We start from the raw sequence: 24,820 nt of genomic DNA, 5'->3' as shown, positions 1-24,820 counted from the left end.
CTTACTTTCAAAGACAGATAATGTAGCCGGTAAAAAATAAAAAATAAATGTTGTAAATATGATTAATATTAAAAATATCACATTATAAACCTTTAAAACATTCTCCTGTAAAATTAGTAAATTTTGAGATTATACAGTTATAGTGCGAGAAGACGATATATCCTAATTTATAACCAACATCCTCGTTATAAAACTGTTGCCAAACTATTCCTTACTAATAAAATAAATAAAAAATCCCTTTATTCCATGCAATTTCGATTTTTATTTTTGTTGAAGATATTCATGTTATTATTTTTAATTATTATAGGCATGGACACCTCTCAGACTCTCAGGTGGCTTCCTCCAAGGATTTCCATTTTTATTTTGTCTCTGACGACATATATCCAGTCTATCTATATAGTAAATTTTTCTAAAGTCGTCCTCCCAACGTGTGTATGGTCTACCTACTTACTGACTTAAGTATTTAAAACAAAATATGTATATCGCCTGTTATAAACTTGGAGAATCTAGTATTATTATTGTTCTAGATAGGCAAACGAACTCAAATTCCATTATAGAGAATAAGCAAGGGTGTTAGTTTTGTTTTTATTACACGACTAGCCGTACTCGCCCGCTTCGCTGCGCATTAAAAATTAACATTATTATTTATTGTCATTATTATTAGGGAGTCCAACACTCATATAAATATTAGCCTATCCATTAAGTAGGTACATGTATTTTCTACATGGATACCAAGTTTCAAGGCAATCGGATGCACGGTTCAGTAGTTATAACGGAACATCCGTAAAAACCATTGTAGATTTATATATAAGTATAGATATCATTCAATTTCTTATAAAAGTCGTTCGTGGGCATATTTAGTGCGTTTCTCCCTAAAAAGTTTAGTGGCATCGGTCGATACGAGCACCCGACTTCTTATACTCTAGGCTAGGGTTGTATCACGTCACTATTAGTAATGATAGATCGCGTTTTAAGAACCGGCGTGGTCCAACAAAGATTAATGCCACTCACCACCTTGATCCAATGGTTCCAGCAGAAAGTGAACTCTTCCTTATCAATGAACCCGTCCCCGTTTGTATCGAAAACGTTGAAAATATGTCTGGCTCTGTCTTCGGAGAGCGGGTAGATGTGGCCCTTGTCGTTGCGGAACAACGCCTTGCAGATCAGCCGGAACTCATCCAGATTCAGCTTTCCGTCCCTATAGAGAAACAATTTTTTTTAATTGCTAGATGGGTGGACGAGCTCACAGCCCACCTGGTGTTAAGTGGTTACTGGAGCCCATAGACATCTACGACGTAAATGCGCCACCCACCTTGAGATATAAGTTCTAAGGTCTCAAGTATGGTTACAACGGCTGGCCCACCTTTCAAACCGAAACGCATTACTGCTCCAAGGCAGAAATAGGCAGGGCGGTACCTAACGAAACTGATAACGACAACTAATCTAACTTATAATCTAATTCACAATATACAATAATTATTCTACTTAACCTATTATTAACGTGACGGATGCCCTTGAACATTTTTATAAACGTCACTAGCCTACAAGTAAAAATATCCAATTCAGTTGACGACTTTGCCAGTTCGTTATAGGTGCGACACATTCGGGTAATTGTATTATAATATGGTGTATTGTTTTTGTAAATTAGCAATGCAAACAAATTGTTTTGGTTGACCCTACGAGCACTAAATTTAATGTTTAGTGAAATCTGTGATAGCAATTCAGTCGAATCTATCAGAGTGAATTATTTATACTAATATCTATTAACTGATATCATATTTAATAATACTAATATCTACAGTCGTTTTTATGGATGTTCCGTTATAACTACTGAACCGTGCATCCGATTGACTTGAAACTTGGTATCCATGTAGAAAATACACGTACTTAATGGATAGGCTAATATTTGTATATGAGTGTTGGACTCCCTAATAATAATGACAATAAGTAATAATGTTAATTTTAAATGCGCAGCGAAGCGGGCGAGTACGGCTAGTCATTAATAAAAATAATAAAAAGGAGAGGTCCTAAATGGGGTCCCTGGGGAACACCAGAAGCAATCTGCACCGGAGATGAAACAAAACCCTTCAATGCCACCAGTTGACTTCGGTTTTCCAGATACGAACCAATCCATCGATACAAATTTCCATTAAGACCGTATAAAAACAACTTGCGACAAAGTAATCGATGACAAAATTCATCAAAAGCCTTAGAAAAATCCGTATAGATAGAATCAACCTGTCCTCTAGTGGCAAAAGCTTGACACAGGTAATGCTTATATTCTAGGAGACTGGAAATGGTAGATCGGTTCTTAACAAAACCATGCTGCCTGCTAGATGAACGATTTCATGTGGTTATAAAGATGAACATATACTCACGACTCAAACAGTTTAGCAAAACACGACAATATACTAATGGGTCTATAATTTTCACAGCAAGATTTATCACCACTTTTATGTATCGGAATAATGTGCGCAGTTTCCCAATAACTTAGAAAAGTACCAGATCTATCTTTGTGCTGGTGGTAGGACCTCTTGTGAGTCTGCGCGGGTAGGTACCACCACCCTGCCTATTTCTGCCGTGAAGCAGTAATGCGTTTCGGTTTGAAGGGTGAGGCAGCCGTCGTAACTATACTGAGATCTTAGAACTTATATCTCAAGGTGGGTGGTGCATTTACGTCGTAGATGTCTATAGGCTCCACTAACTACTTAACATCTGGTGGGCTGTGAGCTCGTCCACCCATCTTAACCACGCTAGGTATAGAAACGTGACCTTTGTTGTTAACAAATCTACAAAATGCATTAGCGTCCTTCTGTAAAGATTCTTCTGTAATCTCTTGCAATGTATTTTTATAGCATTCTTAAGTGAATATTTTGCAACGATGACGTAACATGAAAAACACATCATAATCGCGTGGATTTCCAAATTTTTGTACATCTTATGATACTTGTTTTTATCTATTATACAATTAATTAGAAGTTTACTAAACAAACAGGGTAAGTATTATATTTATATGAGGTCAAAGGTGTATGGCGAGCAATTATATCGAATAAGATATCATAAACTATTTGTGTTTTTTTATTAATATCTGACGATGATGATGACAAAAGCATGATCCAATTCACGAAACGTGGGGCATCATTATTATTTTTAAATTTAATTTTTATTATTCCAACTTATGGCAGATTTTTGGGGGAGGCCTATGCGAAAGCAAAACAATCTTAGCCAATGTCAAATTCAAAGAAAAAAAAAAGAAAAATTAAATGATTAGTATGTACCTACCTAGATATGAATTAAGGTTGTTAATAAAAGCGTCTTTATCTTTATCTTTATTGCATTTTGCCAAATTTCTAGAAACTGCCTGGGCTGAGAAGCTTATTATAATCGCTGGGTGATATTTATCTAACCTACTCATTGATTCTACTTCACCAACTTTAACATTAACAAGATTTGAAAGCACTAAGTTTAAAATGCGGTCGATATTATTTTTTATGTAATTAAACTGTATTAAGTTACAATTTACAAGGAAGAGCGCCAGCTAGATGGGTGGAACAACTGAAGGAGGTGACTGCAGGCCAGATACAGGGAGCGGTACATATGGCGCAGAACCGGACCGAGTGGAGAAGATTGACATACAGTCACGATCCTCAGCATTGAGGGAACGACCAGAAAGAGAAGTTACAAGAAATCATAAATTCATCAAGTAGGCAAAGTATCCCACCGGTATAAGGCTGATCTTCAGCACAAATATTAAGTTTTAAGGGAAAAGCAATACGCATGGCTGAGACGTAATCTGGTTGGTTAAAATCTCCAACTAACAAATAGTCGTCATCAGGATGGTCGTTCAAAATTATTTTCTGACAATTAGAATAAAATTCATTCAGCTTATCTTATTTAAATCTGGAGGCAAATAACACCCGCATATGTTAAGACGCGACGAAGATCCTTTTATTAACAGGGTTACCCAGACATCCTCCATATTACTACTATCCCAAGATGCCTGACGAATAACTTCAAATTTTTTCTGGACTTTTTCTCCTAAAGACAACATAACGCGAGCCAAACACTTCTCCGTCAAACACTGACTTATTAAGATTCGTTTTTTTTTATTGCTTAAACGGGTGGACCAGCTCAGAGCCCACCTGGTGTTAAGTGGTTACTTGAGCCTATAGACATCTACAACGTAAATGCGCCACCCACTTTGAGATATAAGTTCTAAGGTCTCAAGTATAGCTACAACGGCTGCCCCACCCTTCAAACCGAAACGTGTTACTGCTTCGCGGGTGAAATAGGCAGGATAATGGTACCTTCACGTGCGGACTCACAAGAGATCTTACCACCAGTTTTATCTTTTCAAAAGTTATTCATCTTACTCAAAAATTCGATAATCTCTAATTGGATTACCAAAATAACGTATGTTGGTTGAAGCCAGGTGGCGGTCTGTCCGAGAAATATATCATATTTTTTATGGACTGTATTGAATTGTATTTAATTAAAACTGAAAATTTAATTTTAGATTACTTTTCCATGTTTTTTTTTTAAATATGCACAAAGTAATCTAGTTTTTTGGTTAAAGACCATCTGATGATGAGTGGTAGGCATTGTTAATAGACTGTAGGCACTTCCAAGTCTACACCAGTTTCAATATAGAAAACGACCAAGTCTATGTGGTAATAGCCTGATTAACATATCGACCTTTGGCTAATGAGCATGCCACACTGGCATCTTCAAGTTGCTTTGTATGTCTGCCTTTAGTAGTAATGGTATACTATTTTTTTTTTACCAAGCAATCTCTCGGTTTGAGCATTGGTTATAAGACTCCCTATCTAACTCAAAGTGTGTCTTAAAACTCATTAAGACGCAGTTTATTACCACCGTCCCGCTGGTTTTTGTGGTAAAGCCATTGTTACTAGAATACTTTGGCATTATATTAGTTTTAAAACAGAGGGTAGTGGTGGTAGCTTACTGGTGGTAGGACCTCTTGTGAGTCCGCACGGATAGGTACCACCGCCCCGCCTATTTCTGCCGTGAAGCAGTAATGCGTTTCGGTTTGAAGGTTGGGGCAGCCGTTGTAACTATACTGAGAACTTACAGCTTATATCTCAAGGTTGTGGCGTATTTACGTTGTAGATATCTATGTGTTCCAGTAACCACTTAACACCAGGTGGGCTGTGAGCCCACACATCTAGGCAATAAAAATAAAATAAAAAAAGGGTGCAGTATTTACTGTTACAGTTTTCAATACATAAATGATAGTAAAAATGCCCAATAATTACGTTAAGTCATCCATGACCAACGTTGCCAGATGTGCCAATTTTGGCGGGACGTCCCGATTTTTAAATAAAAATTAAATGTCCCGCTTTCGGGGATAACTCGATCGTGCATGCTGAGGAAGCAGGCTAAAAGATGGCTCTTTTGGCGACCAGACGAAACTGATTTTAAATAAATTGTTTGAATCTGAACGGACCAAAGCCATGAAAGACTTGAAAATGTTTTACATAAATAGCCAACAATGTATAATTTCTAAAATGAAAATATTTTTTCTAGATTTAAATTCATAAACCTGGAAAATGGAGTTAGTTTTTTTGAAAATGCTGTATATAATTTAATATAATTGACAGATGACATTTCGGTAGATAGCTTATATGAAGAGGATGTTAGAATCATTCTTGGAGTGGGAAATTGCTAAGACACTACTTTTCCTGAATACGTTTTTTCCCACACCACCTTTTTCTGAATACGTTTTTTCCCAGATGAATTTAAAATGGTCGGATGTCTGAAATAAATGCTCCGTAAATTTAATGAGAGCAGAATTACTCATCAAGCTTAATCTCGTGTCCTGTGAGAAGTGAAATCTTCACAGAAATATCATGAATAAATAATACTAAAAAAAAAAAAAAAATTATTACAGTTCTTTTTTTTTTTTTCCTACCTAAGCTCGTAGCCTGTAGAGGCTATTCCAGAGTAACCTTAACTAGTAGATGAGCTCACGGGGCTCAAACCTGCCGATGCTGCTAACACTAACCCTAGCAAGAGCCATGCTTCGCAGAATCTACCACCGGATCGGAAATGCGACCCACTGAGAAGATCTGGCGAGAAACTCAGCGAGCCAGGCAACGCTGATCATGACTCATATATTGTAATCTGAATCATGAAAACATGATTAACACAAAAAACGTGAGATGGAGTTCATTTATCAGTACACGGTACATTCATATACCGATGACGATTCTAGAGTAGTTTTGCTGGCTGCAAAACTTTTTTCAAAGTAAACGAGGAAAGGAATAAAATTTATATTTACTGCTATACTTATTTTACTACGTATTTAGATTTTTATACACTAACAGAAGTTTAGTTTTCTTTGCCGATGCCCTTGGGTGATATTCATAATAATAGGCTGGACCATGCGCCTAAAATGGCAATAACAAAATTAATTATTTTAATGTTTTGTGTTGATATATGAGTCGACTATTATCAAAGCCGGCAATCTGACTTTTGGACAATGATTGGTAAATCAGAAAAACAAATTATTGACTTTGTATTCCATTTGGCAGTCACAAAACTCTTCTGAACGACATCTTAGATAAATAACAGGTTAAGTATTAACCTTTATTTAATGTAGGTTTTGAACCGTATTCTTTGAAGGAGACGATTATATTCAAATCAATCTGTATTGAAATATCAATAAAAATTTTTTGTCCAAATGCACAGATTGCCACCTTTGATAATAGACGACTCATATGTAGGATTAGTAAGAATGGAATGGAAAGAGTATGGAATGGAGCTTTAAATGTGAATGAGAGAAAACAGTAAAGGAAAAGAGATCTGAGAGTAATGACAGGCAGAATTACAGAAAAAAAGAAAAATGAAAAATGACGAAGTCAGTTTAAATGAGCAAGGAATACGTAAAAAAGGTGTTAATAAATTTTTTATTATTATATTATAGAAGATTTTGGAAAAGGAGAGTAAAAGTGCAACAGTGGAATAATTTTATTTTATGCCCCACGATCCCAATTCTACCTATATAAAACAGGATTAAATTTTATAAAAACAATATTTTGGTTGCCGTCACTATTTATCAACAAGCATTGTGTCTCTGAGTTCATCAGTGTCATATAAAGCTATGGTGCTTTTAATAAATATTTTCAATATGCGGCACTAAAGTGTGAAAGAAAACTTTTATGTAAAATGGCTTGAAAAAAATTGAGATATTCTACTTTCACTTATAATTGTAAGATCCATTCCCATTCAAAATTCACATGACTATTGAATATCTTTTGATAATTTAACTTTATAAGAGACAGTAAGCAAAAGTAGTTAGAAGAAAACTTGCTTTTATTTTAAAATTTACTTCACTATTATCTCATGTTATTGTATTTTATAATTCGTTTAAGTTATTTACCCGTCTTTGTCGAAAGTTTCGTAACAAGCGTCCATTTCAGTGAAGACTTCTTCGTTGAATTCCACGCCGTTGGAAACTTCCGACATCGTAGGCTGAATCGGAATGGGCCGCGAAGCATTATGACGTTCCTTATAAACCTATCCAGCACCATGGTGCTTGATAAACAACCTTACATAACCTAAGAGTTAACATATGATACACCGGCTTCTTCACATAAAATCGGTTGCTTCATCCTTCAAAATTATATTCTAATAGACACGTTAATTGGCATGTTTTGATTTGGGTTATTACAACTGTTTCTTTATTTACAAGGTTTAACCGTTTTTGTATCCTGAAATTGTTAAATTCAAAATATTATTAAAGTCCTGTTGAAAAGACATGACGTTTCAAGACGTTTGTGAGTTTTGTGACATATTTTTTTTTTATAGTTCGAGATTGTATAGGTAACGGGAACGTATCCCATAACGGTAACTTTGGATTTTGAAATCGAAGCTATAAATTAAACTACAGTAAATATAATTGTTACTCTCTGGCGGGAATGTTCATAACTATAATTTGTAATTTCTTCTTCTTCTTCTTCTTCTTTTAGATAATTTGGCTCCAACGCCTTTGGCATTGATTTTGCCAATGTCAAAGTATTTACAAAAATGACAGGTGCTTAGAGAGGGAAAAAATTACTAAATCTAAATACAAGTAAATTTGGTCGGTTTTTCCATACGCGAATCTGTGGTTTTAAGAACAGCACAAACAAATATATGTTAGACTAACTACTTTAGAGATAAATATTATTAGCAGATAAAATTTTACACAGAATATTTACATGTTTAGAATAGACTAAAGTTAATAAACAATTAATATTAATAGGTCGGGGAATGTCATTGGGAAGGATATCATAAAGAGGGGATACGATATTGGGGCAGTCGAAGAAAATGTGATCCAGGGTACCCTCATCTAATCCACACTCACAAAGAGAATGGTCACGGACTCTAATTTTGGCAAGAAAAACAGGGGAGCAAACATGGCCAAGTCTAAGACGGATTATAGCTGAGACAATTTTTTTAGGAAGATGGCAGTGGGAGGAAAACCAAGGCTTAGAGGGCAGGGTCGGTTGCAAGTTACCATAATGCTTACCTACTGACTGACGAGAAATCTGCCAGCTTTCATTCCAAGATTGAAGCATATCAGATTTTGCCCGAGAATGTAAATCTCGAGGAAAAATTTTGTTATACTTGTTACAGCCCATAACAACAGCCTCCTTGGCACAGGAGTCAGCAAGCTCATTCCCACAAATTCCGCTATGACTTGGGATCCAGACGAGAGTGACATCAAGTCCGGAGCAGTGACATTGAAACAGAGTTTCTTTAATTTTTAATATAATTTCAAAATTGACTTTTGAATGCGATGGAAATTTAGTTATGTCTTGAAGACAGCTTAAGGAGTCCGAAAAAATTAGCGATTTACTTAAACCGCGGGTTTTAATAAAAAGAGCTGCTTCTAAAAGAGCAACAGCTTCACCAGAGTACACAGAGGAAGTCTGAGGGAGTTTGTATTTTAGGAAGATTTTAAACTTGGGGATCCATACCGCAGCACCTACAGGACCATTTTGGGATAGTTTAGATGCATCAGTGAATAAGTGATAATGATTAGGCCATTGTAGTTGTACTATGTTCTGAAATTGTAAATTTGCTCCTGGGGAGTCTTTATGGATCCCAATATTCAAGAAGGTAGTGGGACGAAATAAAAGACAGTCAAAAGAGAAAATAAAGAGGGGGAATTTATCATATTGAGAAATTGGAGAAGCTAAATTTTGCAGTTTCTTATACGAGTTGACAAGAGGAGGTACAGATTTATGACGCCAGTATCTAGAGGTTTCGGTCAGTTGAGCAAGTTGGGAAAGTAGAGCTAAAAGGGGGTGGTTTGAGAGAGAAATTACTTTGTAGAAAAATCTATCAGCTAGAAACTGTCTACGCAAGGCTAAAGGAGGTTCAAAACATTCAACTTGTAGGGCATTTATAGGGGAAGATTTCATGGAGCCAGAGATGATTCTGAGGCATTTTGATTGAATACGATTTAGTTTTGTAAGTGCCATTTTATTACAAGGCTCCAAAACAAAGCAACCATAGTCAAAGTGACTTCTAATTAAAGCATTATAAAGAAGCTTCTGGCTGTAAGGATGTGAACCCCACTTAACACCGGAGAGTGCGCGTAGAACATTGATGCTCTTCTCAACTTTATTGCAGATATAGTTTAAATGGTGAACACCGGAGAGTTTAGAATCCAAGAGAATGCCCAAAAACTTAACTTTACTCAAGACTGGAATAGATTGGTTACAAATTTCAATATTTATTTCAGGGATAACTCTCTTACGGGAGAAAGCAACCGCAGAACATTTAGGGATGGACAGGGATAAGCAGTGATCATTCAACCAAGAATTCAGGTTAAACAAAGCAGAATTTAGACAATTACAAGCTTGTGAGAAAGAATTAGATATGGTATAGAGGGCAATATCGTCAGCATATTGGAGGATACGGCAAAAACGGTTCACAGTAGTATCTAAAATAGCAGTGTAAATATTATAAAGCAGAGGACTGAGAACAGAACCCTGAGGCAGACCTTTCCAGGTCCGATGAGAAGAATTTTCACCTAAGATGCGAACTATAATAGATCTGTCATAAAACAAATTGAAGATAAAATTCACAATTCTAGGAGGCATATTCAGGTTAATAAGTTTTTGTCTAAGTAAATGAAGGTCGACATTGTCGTATGCAGAGGAAATATCTAGAAAAACTGCTATAACATGACGATTTTGAGAGAATGCAACACGAATATCTGAAGTGAGGAGGCTCAGGCTGTCCAATGTTCCGTAACCTCGTCTAAAGCCAAACTGACTATTAGGGAGAATAGACCTGTTTTCAACTATCCATTCTAGACGATTTTTTATCAAATGTTCCATAATTTTAGCTAGCACACTCGAGAGAGCAATAGGTCTATATGAACAAGATTGAGCTGGATCCTTGCCTGGTTTTAGAATTGGGATTATCAATTGAGTTTTCCATGAGGCTGGAATAGAACTGGAGAGAAATATATGATTTAAAAGATTTAGAAAGATTTTTTTAGAAGTGTCAGATAATTTTTTTATAAAAGAGTACGGGAAGCCATCTATACCTGGGGCTGAATCTCGGAGGTTGTCAAGAACACAGCATAGTTCTGCAAATGAGAAGCTGGAATTCATGGGGTCATTAGAGGCGGAGGAGGGAATTAAGGGACAAGGTTTAAAAGGCACAAAGGGTGGGCAGAGTTTGGAGATAAAATCAGGAAGCCAAGACAAGGAATTAGAATTAATATTATTATCAGATTGTGATTTACGAAATGCTTTTATTTTTTTCCAAATCAAGGAGGCAGGAGTTCTTGGGGAGAGAGACTCGCAAAAATTACGCCAAGCAAGAGATTTCTTTTGTCGCAAAAATCTTTTAGAGATGGCCGAAATTTTCTGAAATTCTAGGAAATTCTCTAAAGAGAGAATTTTAGAAAATTCAGACTCAGCCTCCTTGCGTTTTTGGACTATTTGGGAGCATTCAGCATCCCACCATGCTGGTGAGGGAATTTTATATGAAGCTGAATTCTTTAAGGGAATGGTTAGTTCGGCAGCGGAGGATAAAATGGAACAAAATTCTAGGTACAAAAATAGAGTATTTTCATCATTTGCATCAGGAAGAGATTCAAGATTATTTTGAACTAAAGATGAATACTTTTGCCAGTCGGCCTTGTTAAGTCTGAATTTCAAAAGGGGTTCATATGGAATTGAAGATGGGATGGAAGAATCGGCTAGAGTTAGTAATATTGGAAGATGATCACTGCCATGGGAGTTGGACAGAACAGACCAAGAAATCGAGTTAACTAAAGAGGGAGAGGACAAGGACAGGTCTGGGGCACTTGGACTTTGGGATGGGGATACTCTACGGGTGGGAGTTCCATCATTAAGTAGACACAAATTTAATTCATCAAGTTTATCAAGAAATAATGAGGAATTTGAGTCACATAACTCAGAACCCCACATTGTATGGCGTATATTAAAATCTCCTAAGACTAAGAGAGGACATGGAAGAGAGGTTAAGAGTGTCGAAAATTCTTGAATAAGGTTACTGTTAGGGTGAGGGATGTACACTGAGACCACTGTGATGTTAAAGCAGCGAACTGCCACAATGTTAATTGCTGAGGAATGAGGAGGAAGGGTAATGCGAGAAAAAGATATATTTCTTCTGACCAAGATAGCAGTTCCTGCCCAGCCGTCGTCTCTGTCATCGCGGAGACACGAGAACCCGGGCACCCTAAGCAGAGTATCCGGTCTCAACCATGACTCCGCAACAGCAAAGAGGACAGGGTTATATTGATTAGATAGATAAATTATTTCTTGTTTTTTATTTCTGATACTACGACAGTTCCATTGTAGGACCTTCGTCATTATGCTTTGGTTGAGAGTTGACGAGACTAGAGATTAAAGCGTGAATCTGAATCAAGACGTTGTTCGGTAGTATATCATTGAATTTTGATAAAATATTTAGAAGCAGCATTGACATTAATTCCGCGAGATTATCATTTGTAGCAGGGGCACAGGGGGTGGGAGTGCTAAGAGCACAACCATTGGGTAAACAAGAGTTAGGAGGGCTAATAATATCGTTGTGAGCATGACGATCATAAGACTTGGAAAGTATTGGTTTAGACGATTTTTCAATAAAAACAGTTTTTTTGTATGAAGTTGACGGAGTATGACGAGAAGATGAGGGGGAGGAAGACGGGAGGGTATTCGAAGATGGAGCTGATCGGCTCAGGAAGATAGGTTTTTGGGGAAGAGAAGAATTGGCAACATCGGCATAGGAGGTGCGGACTGAAGGAAATCTGCGAGCTGCCTCAATATAACTAATATTTTCTTCAGACATAACCATCTTAATTGATCTTTGACGGGCATGTTCGGGGCATTTCGGGTCAGAGGCGGGATGACAACCAGAGCAGAACAAGCAGGTTATGTTATTTTCTGAAACACTACAAGAATTACCTTCATGGGGGCCTGCGCATCGAGAGCAGCGGGCTTGCGATCGACATTGATCACGAATGTGCCCAAAACGACAACACTTTAAACACTGAATAGTGGGAAGAGTATATATGTTTACAGGGAGGGAAACGCTGCAACAATATACATGTTTAGGAAGAACTTGCCCAAGAAAAGAGAGGACAACTGTACCCGTCGGTTCCCATACTGTTTTTCCATCTATTTTCTTTTTCTTATTCATTCTTCTGGCTTTAATGACGGTGGTTGAAACAGACCGACACTCAATCCATGAGACTAGATCCTCCAGAGACCACTCTACAGGAATTTGTCTCACGACACCCATCCTGGTAACTTGAAAGCGTGGAATAATTGCTGACAATTTGTTAGATGAAAGTAATGGGTTTGTTAAAAATGAATTCGCTTCGTTATATGTTTTAAAAATAATAGCAGCCCTATTTCTACCCATGTTTTTAATTTCATCTATCCCTGAGATCTTACCATTGTAAATAATTTGAGCAATTTTAAGGGTACGGGTGTGGTTCGAAACTGGGGCAAAGTCACCATCTGAACGAAATACATGGACAACAAAAGGGCCAGAGTCAGTTTCAGAGTAATTAAGAACTGAATTGTTATCAAAACCTGGCCGGGTGTAGGTATGTTGATTAGAGGCAGCTGCCGGTAAATGTGGAACTGATCTTTTTTCTGGGACGCTTAATACGTCTTCCGCAGGGCGTTTTTGTGAAGCTTTTACAGGAGAATTAAGTATTTGAGAAAGATCGTCCATCTCTGAATCTAAAGAAGACCTCCCTCTGTCCGGCGGGACATTTTCGCCCACCGAGGACGACATTGACATAAAAAATACACTTACCAGTTAAATGAAGCTTAAACTAATCCACCACCAACAAAAATAGGGCAACACAATTCTTAAAAACACAGAAAAAACGGGAAAAACACTAAAAATAATCGAAACGCGTGTGATCTGACAGATGTCCAACTACCCTCCCAAATTTGTAATTTGATCCTTCGTGAAATCACTCTTGGCTTACAAGCTCTTATCTTTTTTTTTTATTGCTTAGATGGATGGATGAGCTCACAGCCCACCTGGTGTTAAGTGGTTACTAGAGCCTATAGACATCTACAACGTAAATGCGGCACCCACCTCGAGATATAAGTTCTAAAGTCTCAGAATAGTTACAACAGCTACCCCACCCTTCGAACCGAAACGCATTACTGCTTTACGGCGGAAATAGGTGGGGTGGTGGTACCTACCCGTGCTTACTCACAAGAGGTCCTACCACCAGTGATTAGGCAAATTATATTTTTTCGGGTTTGGTTTTTATTACACGATGTTATTCCTTCACCGTGGAAGTCAATCGTGAATATTTGTTGAGTACGTATTGCATTAGAAAAATTGGTACCCGCCTGCGGGATTCGAACACCGGTGCATCGCTACATACGAATGCACCGGACGTCTTATGCTTTAGGCTACGCCGACTTCATCTTGTAAGCCAAGTCTTATAAGCCCGCACGGATAGATACCACCACCCCATCTATTTTTGTCGTGAAGCAGTAGTACATTTCGGCTGAAGACTAAGGCATCCATTGTACTGTAAAAACTAATACTTAGAACTTATGTCTCAAGAAGGGCGGCTGCATTGTCTTGGTGAATCTGAGCCCCGGTATCTACTTAATACCAGATGGGTCGGAGCTTGCTATCTGACTAAGCAAAATAATAAATCTGATCGAAGTTTTCATAAACGCTTAATCTGGAGAATTTGTTGATTCAGCGGAGGCCAAAAGCAAGCTATGTGTAGTGATTTTAATTGTTTCATTTTAAGTATTTAACGAGGAACCTATATAAGATATTAAAACTAACATCCAACATTTACAGAGAGCTCCCACGTAATATTTGGACATCAATTGTCATTGTTTAACCAGAAGAAAATGGTATTTTTTATTTTGTCAATATAGTGTTTCTCTGAGTACAAAAATAGCATTAACCGTTTAATATTCCAAAAAGTGTACCATCCACCTAAACTGAAGTCATAAAAATGCTTGAAACATTATTTAGCGGATTATTTTAAAAAGTCCATTGATCATCCAAACATCACTGAGATTCTGTTTTATTTCATTATTGTCATGTATTCAGCTCCAGCTCATTTTATTCAATTCTAATAAAGTTCATTTCTCATTTGTAATTTGACTAAGTCAAGTATATTTTACTTAATGGTCTTAGTTCCCTTTGCCTGTTCTATCACAAAAGGCAAATGCATAGATTATACACTTATGGCAAATGTAATCTATGTGCGCGCAAGCGTGGTTTAAATAATTTTTAAGTCAAAATCTCCAATTATCACTGTCAAATAATCAACTTTTAAAAACTACTAGGTTTATGTTATTCTACTATTTTTAGGCCGTGTAGAAGTACATAAGTACATACAAAATCATTACCGCTTGATAGCCAAGAAATGCTCATTAATTGCGAAGTTAGCTAGCCCTAAAATATTCGTGTACAGAATTTTAGTTTGTAGTTACCGCGGTGAAGCAAATATGGTGATTGAAAAATTACACGGTCTGCAGGCCACCAGTATTACCCTGAACGATAGATTTACTTTGCTCTCTACTGCCGGAACTGATCGCGCTGCTATGCGCATGAAAAAACGTCCTACCGTACATCAATACCTTACACAAACCCTGAACATAAGAAACCGTTTCTTGATTGACCAGATCGCTCGAAAGCTGGAGTATCAGATGAAGCGGGTGAGTAATAAAAATATAAACGCTTATGACCCACAAAATATCGCCCTTCATATTTCTCATCCGAATTAAAATCGAATCCGAAACCTTTTGTCAAGAGCTAATATTCTCCCTCCAATTTCTGATCTTTATATTTTAAATGTTTCTTGTTGCTTAGGCTGGTTAATAGTACAGGGTCTAATAAAAAAAGCCATTACTATCTGCTGTTTCTGGTAATTTGTTGTTTTGTTTCTGATACTGTTGTAGGTGCACCTGTGAAGTATTTAATCTTCGACTTTTGAGCCTCCTTCCGAGATCTTAGCCAATCTTACCTCATTATCTGACCCTGTGTTTACCAACCCTTTCTAGTGAAACTGGAATAGCCTAATTGTTACCAGCAATACCTTAACAATATTTCCAGTTTTAAAAAGTTATTAAAATTTTGACTATAGGGCAATCGAAGTTTCTCATCTATGAAATCCCACATTTGATCTCATTTCAATTTACATTTGAAACATGCGTAATTCAAGAAACAGTACTGGCAGTACTAAAATAAAATTACAGAAAAAAACATAAAATTATCAACTTATCTAAAAATTATAAAATTAATCTTCGATAGATTTCGATTATGGAATGTGTTGTCCTGCTATTGTTTTCAGATTTAAGAGTGTTTTTATTTATTTAACTTAACCTTGTATGGTAAGGCCCAACTTGAAAATTTCAATCAGATCTTCAGCTCCAAAATTCTGTTAAAACAAGTGAACAAATTGTTGCTTATTTAGCAAAATAGGTACAATAAGACACTGAATGCTAGTAAAAGTTGAGGAAGATAAAAAAATAATTTCAGGCGACATTACGTCAACGGCTTGGACTGGGTCAAGCACCATTCCATCAGTTCGATAATCGGAACACCTTCCAGAGCTTGATGAGGTCAAACAGCACCAGTAACCTCAGCAACAGAAGCGTCAAGACTCGAATTGGCCGGAGACAGTTCAACGGCAATTTAAAGTGAGTCTTCATTATTTATTATAACAATAGTGAGAAGTGTAGAATGTTTTATTTTATTTAGCCATTTATGGGCAAATAAGGTCATGACTGATGTGACAATTTTTTTCTCGTGTCAAAGCGGGACGCCTACGGAATGTCGTTTCTAAATAAATAAATATTATATAGGGGTATGTCGGGGTAAGGTGTTGTAATATTTAAATGCAAAATAAAAAATATGGTTTAAAAAATGACTTGAAATAATTTATTATGGTATCTTACCCTCACTGACATCTAAATCCTTACACCAACCAACTTGCCCTTAAATTAAAATTTATTAATAATTTCTTACTACGTAAAAAACTACTTTTCTACAGCCAAATTGTAGTTACCTTAGTATGTATTTTGTAATACAATACATAAGGATTCGGGATAAGTATGTATTCGGTAAGTTTCTAATAAACACATGCACAACAGATAAATGAAAGCGGGACATTTTTGTTCTTGTTGGGGACAGCAGGACGGATAGCCTGAAAGCGGGACGTATGGTCACGTTAGTCTTGACCCACCTGATGTTAAGTTAATAGATGGTAATTTTGGAGCTTCCGTGCTCACTTCGAAAGATTGGGTCCCCGACTGATGGCAGCCGCCGGCTCGCTGAGTCGGCTGTTGCCGAACGTCGGGGGTCCCGACATGGTGGTGCGCCGCCTCTACACGGGGGTGGTGCGGTCAATGGCACTGTACGGGGCGCCCGTATGGTGCCACGCCCTGACCCGTGACAACGTCGCAGCGTTGCGACGTCCGCAGCGCGCGATTGCGGTCAGGGCGGTTCGTGGGTACCGCACCGTCTCGTTTGAGGCGGCGTGCATGCTCGCCGGGACGCCTCCCTGGGACCTGGAAGCGGAGGTGCTCGCTGCGGATTACGCGTGGCGATGTGATCTCCGCTCCAGGGGGGAGCCGCGTCTCGGCGCGGCGGAAGTTCGAGCGCGGAAGCTTCAATCTCGGCGTGCCGTGCTCGAGGCGTGGTCTCGCCGCCTGGCGGACCCCGCCTACGGGCGACGGACCGTGGAGGCGATCCGCCCGGTCCTCTCGGACTGGGTGAATCGCGACCGAGGACGTCTCACCTTCCGAGCGACGCAGGTGCTCACGGGACACGGCAGTTTCGGTCGCTACCTGCACCTCGTCGCCCGGAGGGAGCCGACGCCGAAGTGCCACCATTGCAGTGGCTGCAACGAGGATACGGCGGAGCACACGCTCGCGTGCTGCCCCGCTTTCGCGGAGCAGCGCCGCGTCCTCGTTGCAAAAATAGGACCGGACTTGTCGCTTCCGACCGTCGTGGCTGCGATGCTCGGCAGCGATGAGTCCTGGCAGGCGATGCTCGACTTCTGCGAGTCCACCATCTCGCAGAAGGAGGCGGCGGAACGGGAGAGAGAGAACTCTTCCTCCCTCTCGGCGCCGTGCCGCCGCCGTCGAGCCGGGGGTCGGAGGAGGGCGTTTGTCCAGCTCCGGCCCCTATGAGGAGGCAGTCTCCTCCCGGTGATGGTCACGGGGCGACCTAAGGGGGCTGAGACTGCGCCGCACGCTACCGTCACTCTAGCGCGCTGGCACCAGGAGGACGGGACGACGCGTCGGCGGCTGCGGACTGCGATGCGGTCCGCATTTTCGTCGTCGCTGTCGTCGCCGAACATATTGTGGAAGAGCAACCCGGTCGGCGGTGTATCGCGTTCCGACCCGGCAGGCTGGTTCTGGCTCAGCGGGGTATCCCGGAACACCAGCGGCATCGCCCGGGCGGCCTGAAGGGCCGCCGTACCGCGGAGACTGACGTCGTTGGTCGTCGACTATCGCCTCGACGACCCGTCGGTCGGGCGTCCTCGGGGTGGCGCCGCGTGTCTGGTTGTAGTGTTGACCGCGAGAACCCCCCTACTCTGACCGGGTTTTGACCCCGGACGGAGATCGGACGCCGGGTGTAAGAGTGCAGGGGAGTCGTTTAGTGGGTGGGCCCTAAATTCCTTGGGCCCGCGGTCTGCTCTCAACACCTGCAGATCGTTGAGTCTCACATACCCCGCGCGCCCCCTAGGCGCGGGGACCTCGTAGGAGGTTCGGCCCTCGGCCCGGAAAAAAAAAAAAAAAAAAATAGATGGTAATTGAGTTGAGCTTGTTTACCTGCCTATCTATCTATCGATTATAAAAAAAAGATTATCATTTAATGCATTGAAAATTCCAAGTACAGGACAGCTTTCAGTGAATTGTTTCAGCTTTCAGTGAATTGATAACAAAAAACAGCACTAGCATTTAGGTGCATTAGATTTCTAGTAAACTGAGTCAAAAAAAAAACTGAGTCAGACATACTCACTGCATCAATTAATAGGCAAATTATTTAACCAATTCTCTAAGATAATTTTACCTAAAATTTCATTGGATATAACAAACAATAGAAAGTGTAATTCACAAGGCTAAACTGTTATTATATAGGTTTTTAAAAACAAATGCACCGTAATGAGGACAAATGCTGTTATTCTGTTTTTGTTCAAACAGATGTCAATTAAATAATCTTTGTTTAAATCTGTACAAATAATTGTGTTCACTACATGGATTCGATTATTTCATTTATTGTCTGTGTGCTTGTTGTACCGTATTGTTCTGCCGTAACACATGGTGAATGTTTGTTTTTTATAAATTAACAAACGGATGAATGTTTGGATTTTTTATATGAAGTAATGTTTTTTTTCCTTACAAATACTGCTAGCGGTTGAATTTTAATTATATTGGATAATATCTCTTTATGATATCCTTCCCAATGACATTCCCCGACCTATTAATATTAATTGTTTATTAACTTTAGTCTATTCTAAACATGTAAATATTCTGTGTAAATTTTTATCTGCTAATAATATTTATCTCTAAAGTAGTTAGTCTAACATATATTTGTTTGTGCTGTTCTTAAAACCACAGATTCGCGTATGGAAAAACCGACCAAATTTACTTGTATTTAGATTTAGTAATTTTTTCCCTCTCTAAGCACCTGTTATTTTTGTAAATACTTTGACATTGGCAAAATCAATGCCAAAGGCGTTGGAGCCAAATTATCTAAAAGAAGAAGAGAAGGATAATATCGACAAACGTTTAAAGCGTCCAATAGTTAAAATGACAAAGAAGGTTTAAATTTTTGGATAGATATTTCTATGTAAATCCAATAATGACTGATGTGTAAAACGTACAGCATTCATTCACATTCCCGAACAATATATTTAAGTGCGCAATTGCTTAATAAACGTAATGATATCTATTTTGTTATATTGCAATATGGCACATACACATTTGTTGTACCTATTATGTGGTTGATATTAAATATGACACCAAAGTAGGAAAAAATCATTGAGCCATAGACAAAAGCAATAGTAGATTGTATTACATTTTCTTCGACTGCCCCAATATTGTATCCCCTCTTTATGATATCCTTCCAAATGACATTCCCCGGCCTATTTATATTAATTCTTTATTAACTTTATTCTATTCTAATATGTAAATATTCTGTGTAAATTTTTATCTGCTAATAATATTTGTCTTTAAAGTAGTTAGTCCAACATATATTTGTTTGTGCTGCTCTTAAAATCACAGATTCGCGTATGGAAAAACTGACCAAATTTATTTGAATTAAATTAAGTATTTTTTTTCCTCTCTAAGCACCTGTCATTTTTGTATATACTTTGACATTGGCAAAATCAATGCCAAAGGCTTTGGAGCCAAATTCTTTATAAAACTATAACCTGAGTCTTAATAATATTACTAAGGCGTAATAAGATAAGATTTTAATATTAATTTGTAAAATCATTGACAGTCGGTCAGCATCGTTCGGTGACCTGTCAATGGCTGGTGCCGGGCGACCACTGCGGGGGTTCCGGCGCCGCGGAGGCGGGCCGCGGGCAGTCCGGGGAAGATTCAGGTACACATCCACTATGTAAAAAATAACTACAAAGTGGTCTACCAAGATGATGTTGTGTAGTAGATTTTTTTTTACTGTAGCCCATAGACATCTACAACGTAAATACGCCACCCACCTTGAGACATAAGTTCTAAGGTCTCAGTATAGTTACAACGGCTGCCCCACCCTTCAAACCGAAACGCATTACTGCTTCACGGCAGAAATAAGCAGGGTGGCGGTACCTACCCGCGCGGACTCTCAAGAGGTCCTACCACCAGTAGATGTTGGTGTGATTCAGATTTTTTCAATCTGGTCCACGGTTACCGCTACAAAGCTTTTTGTAAACGACACTCCTAAGTATCTTTCTTCGAAGGAGCGTAAAGAGTATATGTGAGCAGCCGCTGTAACTTATTTTGACAATATGACACCAGGGACACTCAACTTGAAACATGAATCAGGAATGTGTGTTTCCAGCACCTATAGCGTGTGTTATCAGGAAATTTCTGATAAGTAAACATTTAAATAAATAACAAATATGTGCAATTCACACGTGGTAGAAGGGAAACCTTCAAAAATTAAAATACAATTATCCTAAATGTCTAAGTATATGTAAAATGTTGTCATTAGTAAATAATTGTAAATCATCTATTATAGTATGAGGTAGCGCCCTCTGTGAATTGATATTTTAACTTCACGTATAATCCTAAATTAAAATTCACTACAAGAGGTTTCATACATACGTTAGTATTAAAAAACCTCATAGATGGCGCTGTATTAGAAGAAAAAAAAGAAAAGAAAAAAACTACACTGAGAACGTCTAATATGTTCTATCTCATTCTCTCGCCGGCTGAATTCTATACATTTATGTGTTTGTGTCTCTATGGACTTATTTTTTCGTTTCATCGAGCTTAAAATTATAACAACTCATTGTTCTGTACTCAGTCTCACCGGATTACACACAATCCATGTTTGTGATCTTACCACAGTACTTTTTTATTTTTTTTTATTTTTTATTGCGTAGATGGGTGGACGAGCTCACAGCCCACCTGATGTTAAGTGGTTACTGGAGCCCATAGACATCTACAACGTAGACGCGCCACCCACCTTGAGATACAAGTTCTAAAGTCTCAGTATAGTTACAACGGCTACCCCACCCTTCAAACCGAAACGCATTACTGCTTCACGGCAGAAATAAGCAGGGCGGTGGTACCTATCCGCGCGGACTCACAAGAGGTCCTACCACCAGTAATTACGCAAATTATAATTTTGCGGGTTTGATTTTTATTACACGATGTTATTCCTTCACTGTGGAAGTCAATCGTGAACATTTGTTGAGTACATATTTCATTAGAAAAATTGGTACCCGCCTGCTGGATTCGAACACCGGTGCATCGCTTCAACACGAATGCACCGGACGTCTTATCCTTTAGGCCACGACGACTTAACGTACTTACGTACTTATGACGACGCTTGTAGCTGAAAGCAAGTATTGTACTTTTTGACGAAGCGTGTTGCTGATAACTCTATTTCTGTAATATGACGAAGCGTGTTGCGGATAATGGACATGTACTTTTAGGTTATTAAAGTAATTTTAAGGTCCAACGTGTGTTGTGTGGGTTCCAGTCGCGGCGCCGGCCAGCAGTCCGGGCGCGTCACCAGGGTGGCGCAGCGCGGCCGCCACGCCACCAGACCCACAGGTAGGACCCTCGTGCTCCACTAGACACACACACAAATTTGTTGGAATTCATTATGTCCACAATAATGTCAAGAAAAATATTCAGATTCACTAATTAGATCTTGTAATAAAATTCTATATTGATTTTAACTGATATTATCTATACTAAAATAACATTTGATATGATTTTTTTTATTGCTTAGAAGCCTTACGAATTCACGGTCCACCCGGTGTTAAGTGGTTACCGGAGCCCATAGACATCTACAACGTAAATACTGACCCACCTTGAGACATCACTTCTAAGGTCGCAATCTTTATACTGGTGGTAGGACCTCTTGTGAGTCCGCACGGGTAGGTACCACCACCCTGTGCCTATTTTTGCCGTGAAGCAGTAATGGTTCGGTTTGAAGGGTGGGGCGGCCGTTTTAACTATACTGAGACCTTAGAACTCATATCTCAAGGTGGGTAGCGGCATTTACGTGGTAGATGTCTATAGGATCCAGTAACCACTTAACACCAGGTGGTCTGTGAGCTCATCCACACAACTAAGCAATAAAAAAAAAAACAATGTAAACTTTATAGAAAACGAAGGCATAATATATGCATGTGTATGTTCACTGTGTAACGTAATATGTTTTAATGATTTCCAGGTCGCGTGCCCCGCAGTCAGCAACAGAAGCCGGTGCCCAGCAGGGAACAGCTGGACGCGGAACTGGACCAATACATGGCCAGCTCCAAGTCCGCCCTGGATCTTGAGTTAGAAGCCTACATGAGAGAAGCCGAGCTGCTTGAGTGACCAGTAGTGATGAGTGTTGAAATGAATAGTGATGAGTGTTAAAGTGAATAGTGACATTTGAAGTAAAGTGTACCCCACGGCTGGAGCACTTAGTGCCAGTCCCAGGAGCCTGCCGCTTGTCGAGTCCGGACCCAAAGTAATGTTTTTCAACCAGGCTCCTCAGACTTATAGTTACATATCGCCTTTTCGAATTAAAAGGTCACAATTTCCAAAAATTGTTGAAATTGATTTTTTTATGCGTAAACATTTGGTATCACCAGTATTTTTCTCATAAATACTGTCAAAAGAGCGTAGTTTAGTTTGTTTCTTTTTTTTTTAGTTTACCTATGTTTTGAATAATATTAACAAAATTAATACATACTTTTACCTTACTTTAAAAGACAGATAATGTAACTGGTAAAAAAAAAAGGTTGCAAAGATGATTAATATTAAAAATATTACATGTTAAACCTTTAAAATACTCTCCTGTAAAATTATTAAGTTTTGAGATTATACAGTTTTAATGCGAGAAGACGATATGTATCCGGCTAAACTTTATTCAGCTTCACCAAGTTTATTCACTGAATGTAAAAAAGAAATAAACCTTCATATCAAAATCGTTATTCATCTGTGTCGCCTCCTGTCTGCTAATGTTTCTACGTGCCGTGGAATATCCTAGTGCTATGCGGAAACTGTTTATTTTCCCTTGTCCTTGTTTCTTTATTTTCAAACCGTACATTTGGATGGTTTAGTTAGTGTATAATAAAACGAATGAAATACAAAAATTACACTGTCCAAGTTACTGATTATAACTACATCAGAGTAGATTGAAGGGTTTAGTTACTAGTGTATTGGTGTGAACTAATGTGTTGCCACTAGCTGTCAATAGACATAATAAGTATAACAGAATACCAGACGGTGACAATGTCAATGTCTGTTTGCTTATGAAAAGAAAAATGACAGTATTTAATGTTTGACAAACATTTAAATTAAATTGTAAGTTTTGGAATATAACAAGTATGAGTATAAGTGACAAATAATTGTGCAGTCCGGTGCCACAGTGTAGTTTTGTTTTGGTTTTTACTAACTAATTCGGCTAATTTCTCAATTAAATTCTTATCCAAAAATTTTTGCATACATCCATAATAGTAAAATAGTGTTTAACTCAACTTGAAAGGGCCCCAATTAATGTTGACTGGCTGGTGGCTGGTCGTTGTGCCCATGGACCTCTGTGATCAACTTACCAATAGATGAGCGGGGCCTATGTAAATTTTTCAACGCAAAAAGGTAGCATCAACAATAGTCAGATGACATCCATCTCTTAGATTATTAATTCAATTAAAATAAAAGGTACATACTTTTAAAATATTAAAAAGATTAGGTAATTACTGGGAGCGTAAGTTGTAACCTGATTTTGTTCTCTTGATAATGCGTGAATAAACTGGCAACTCCACGTTGGTGGTTTCGGTGTTGCCATTTGAATTTCTATGTGTACAGTAAAATTTAATTGGCAACACAAATACGTTTGTTTCTTTTTACGAAAGTATTTTTTTTTTTGTTGATTTAACTATAAGGTACCTCAAACAGTTTGTACTGTCAAAGTCATTATTATTGAAGTTGAAACTCAGCAGAATGTTGGAGCATAATTTGTGATAAGTTGTTTCTCAATAAAATTATGAAAATCATGTCTTTAACATTATTTGATTAGCTCGAGTCATGCTTGTATCTGTGTATTTGTTGCAAGGGAATATTTGAACGGGATTTTCACCCCCTTCCGACCGTCAGTGTGACTTGAAACTTGGCACCGTTATCAAGGATCCATAACAAAATGATTAAATAAATAAATAAATAAATAATTCAATTAAATTGTCCGATTATCATGATCAGGATCTTCATAACCCTGAAAAAAGCGTAGGGTCTGGTCCCACGGCCCGCAGCGTGTAGGCGCATGCTGCCCTTAGATATCAAAGGAGTTTCTCAGGTTTCTCTGCCCGAATCGTGTTCCCAGTTAAAGCTTTGGTAATTATGGAACATGTCATCAGATAGAAGAACTAGGTTTCTCTAAGGTTTTTTTTTTATTGCTTAAATGAATGGACGAGCTCACAGCCCACCTGGTGCTAAGTGGTTACTGGAGCCCATAGACATCAACGTAAATGCGCCACCCATCTTGAAATATAAGTTCTAAAGTCGAAACGCATTACTGCTTCACGGCAGAAATAGGTAGGGTGGTGGTACCTACACGCGCTCACAAGAGGTCCTATCACCAGTAATTACGCAAT

The 24,820-nt window shown here is 38.6% G+C and overlaps 2 protein-coding genes and 1 long non-coding RNA gene across 5 annotated transcripts in view; 2 read left to right on the top strand and 1 right to left on the bottom strand.

The window, feature by feature from the left end:
* The window catches only part of LOC101745424 (nicotinamidase), a 28,862-nt gene extending 21,052 nt beyond the window's left edge, over positions 1-7,810 (bottom strand). Inside the window, exons 1-2 of the mRNA XM_004925737.5 lie at positions 7,403-7,810; positions 1,012-1,198 (exon numbers count right to left, since the gene is read on the bottom strand). Of these exons, the coding sequence (XP_004925794.1) occupies positions 1,012-1,198; positions 7,403-7,488 (273 nt within the window). The 5' untranslated portion in view covers positions 7,489-7,810. The remainder of the gene's footprint in view (positions 1-1,011; positions 1,199-7,402) is intronic.
* A 156-nt stretch (positions 7,811-7,966) lies between these two features.
* LOC134199113 (uncharacterized) lies at positions 7,967-8,795 on the top strand. The gene is made up of 2 exons (XR_009973466.1): positions 7,967-8,505; positions 8,641-8,795. It is a non-coding gene; the product is annotated as an uncharacterized LOC134199113 (long non-coding RNA).
* Positions 8,796-14,732: 5,937 nt separating this feature from the next.
* Positions 14,733-24,226, top strand: LOC101745284 (chromatin target of PRMT1 protein). 3 transcript variants are annotated; one of them, XM_004925736.5, is made up of 5 exons: positions 14,733-15,209; positions 16,033-16,193; positions 20,008-20,112; positions 21,715-21,788; positions 22,417-24,226. In XM_004925736.5, the coding sequence occupies exons 1-5, from the start codon at positions 15,000-15,002 to the stop codon at positions 22,560-22,562; spliced, it is 696 nt and encodes a 231-aa protein (XP_004925793.2). In that variant the 5' UTR covers positions 14,733-14,999; the 3' UTR covers positions 22,563-24,226. The 3 variants fall into 3 exon arrangements, 1 of the variants encoding a protein (XP_004925793.2); XR_009973564.1 differs by lacking the exons at positions 14,733-15,209; positions 16,033-16,193; positions 22,417-24,226 and adding an exon at positions 16,204-18,824 and having other exon boundaries at positions 21,715-21,750; XR_009973565.1 differs by lacking the exons at positions 14,733-15,209; positions 16,033-16,193; positions 22,417-24,226 and adding an exon at positions 16,204-18,883 and having other exon boundaries at positions 21,715-21,749.
* Positions 24,227-24,820: the final 594 nt, after the last annotated feature.

This window comes from Bombyx mori, chromosome 7 (assembly GCF_030269925.1).
Source record: "Bombyx mori chromosome 7, ASM3026992v2".
Classification (NCBI taxonomy): Eukaryota; Metazoa; Arthropoda; class Insecta; order Lepidoptera; family Bombycidae; genus Bombyx; species Bombyx mori.
The sequence above is the reverse complement of the archived record's forward strand: the minus strand, read 5'-3'. Positions and strand labels throughout refer to the sequence as shown.

Coding starts and splice junctions, on each gene's coding strand:
- LOC101745284 (XM_004925736.5), top strand. CDS start 15,000: ATGGTGATTGAAAAATTACACGGTCTGCAGGCCACCAGTATTACCCTG. Junction 16,194..20,007: donor CAGTTCAACGGCAATTTAAA/GTGAGTCTTCAT, acceptor AATCATTGACAG/TCGGTCAGCATCGTTCGGTG. Junction 21,789..22,416: donor CCACGCCACCAGACCCACAG/GTAGGACCCTCG, acceptor AATGATTTCCAG/GTCGCGTGCCCCGCAGTCAG.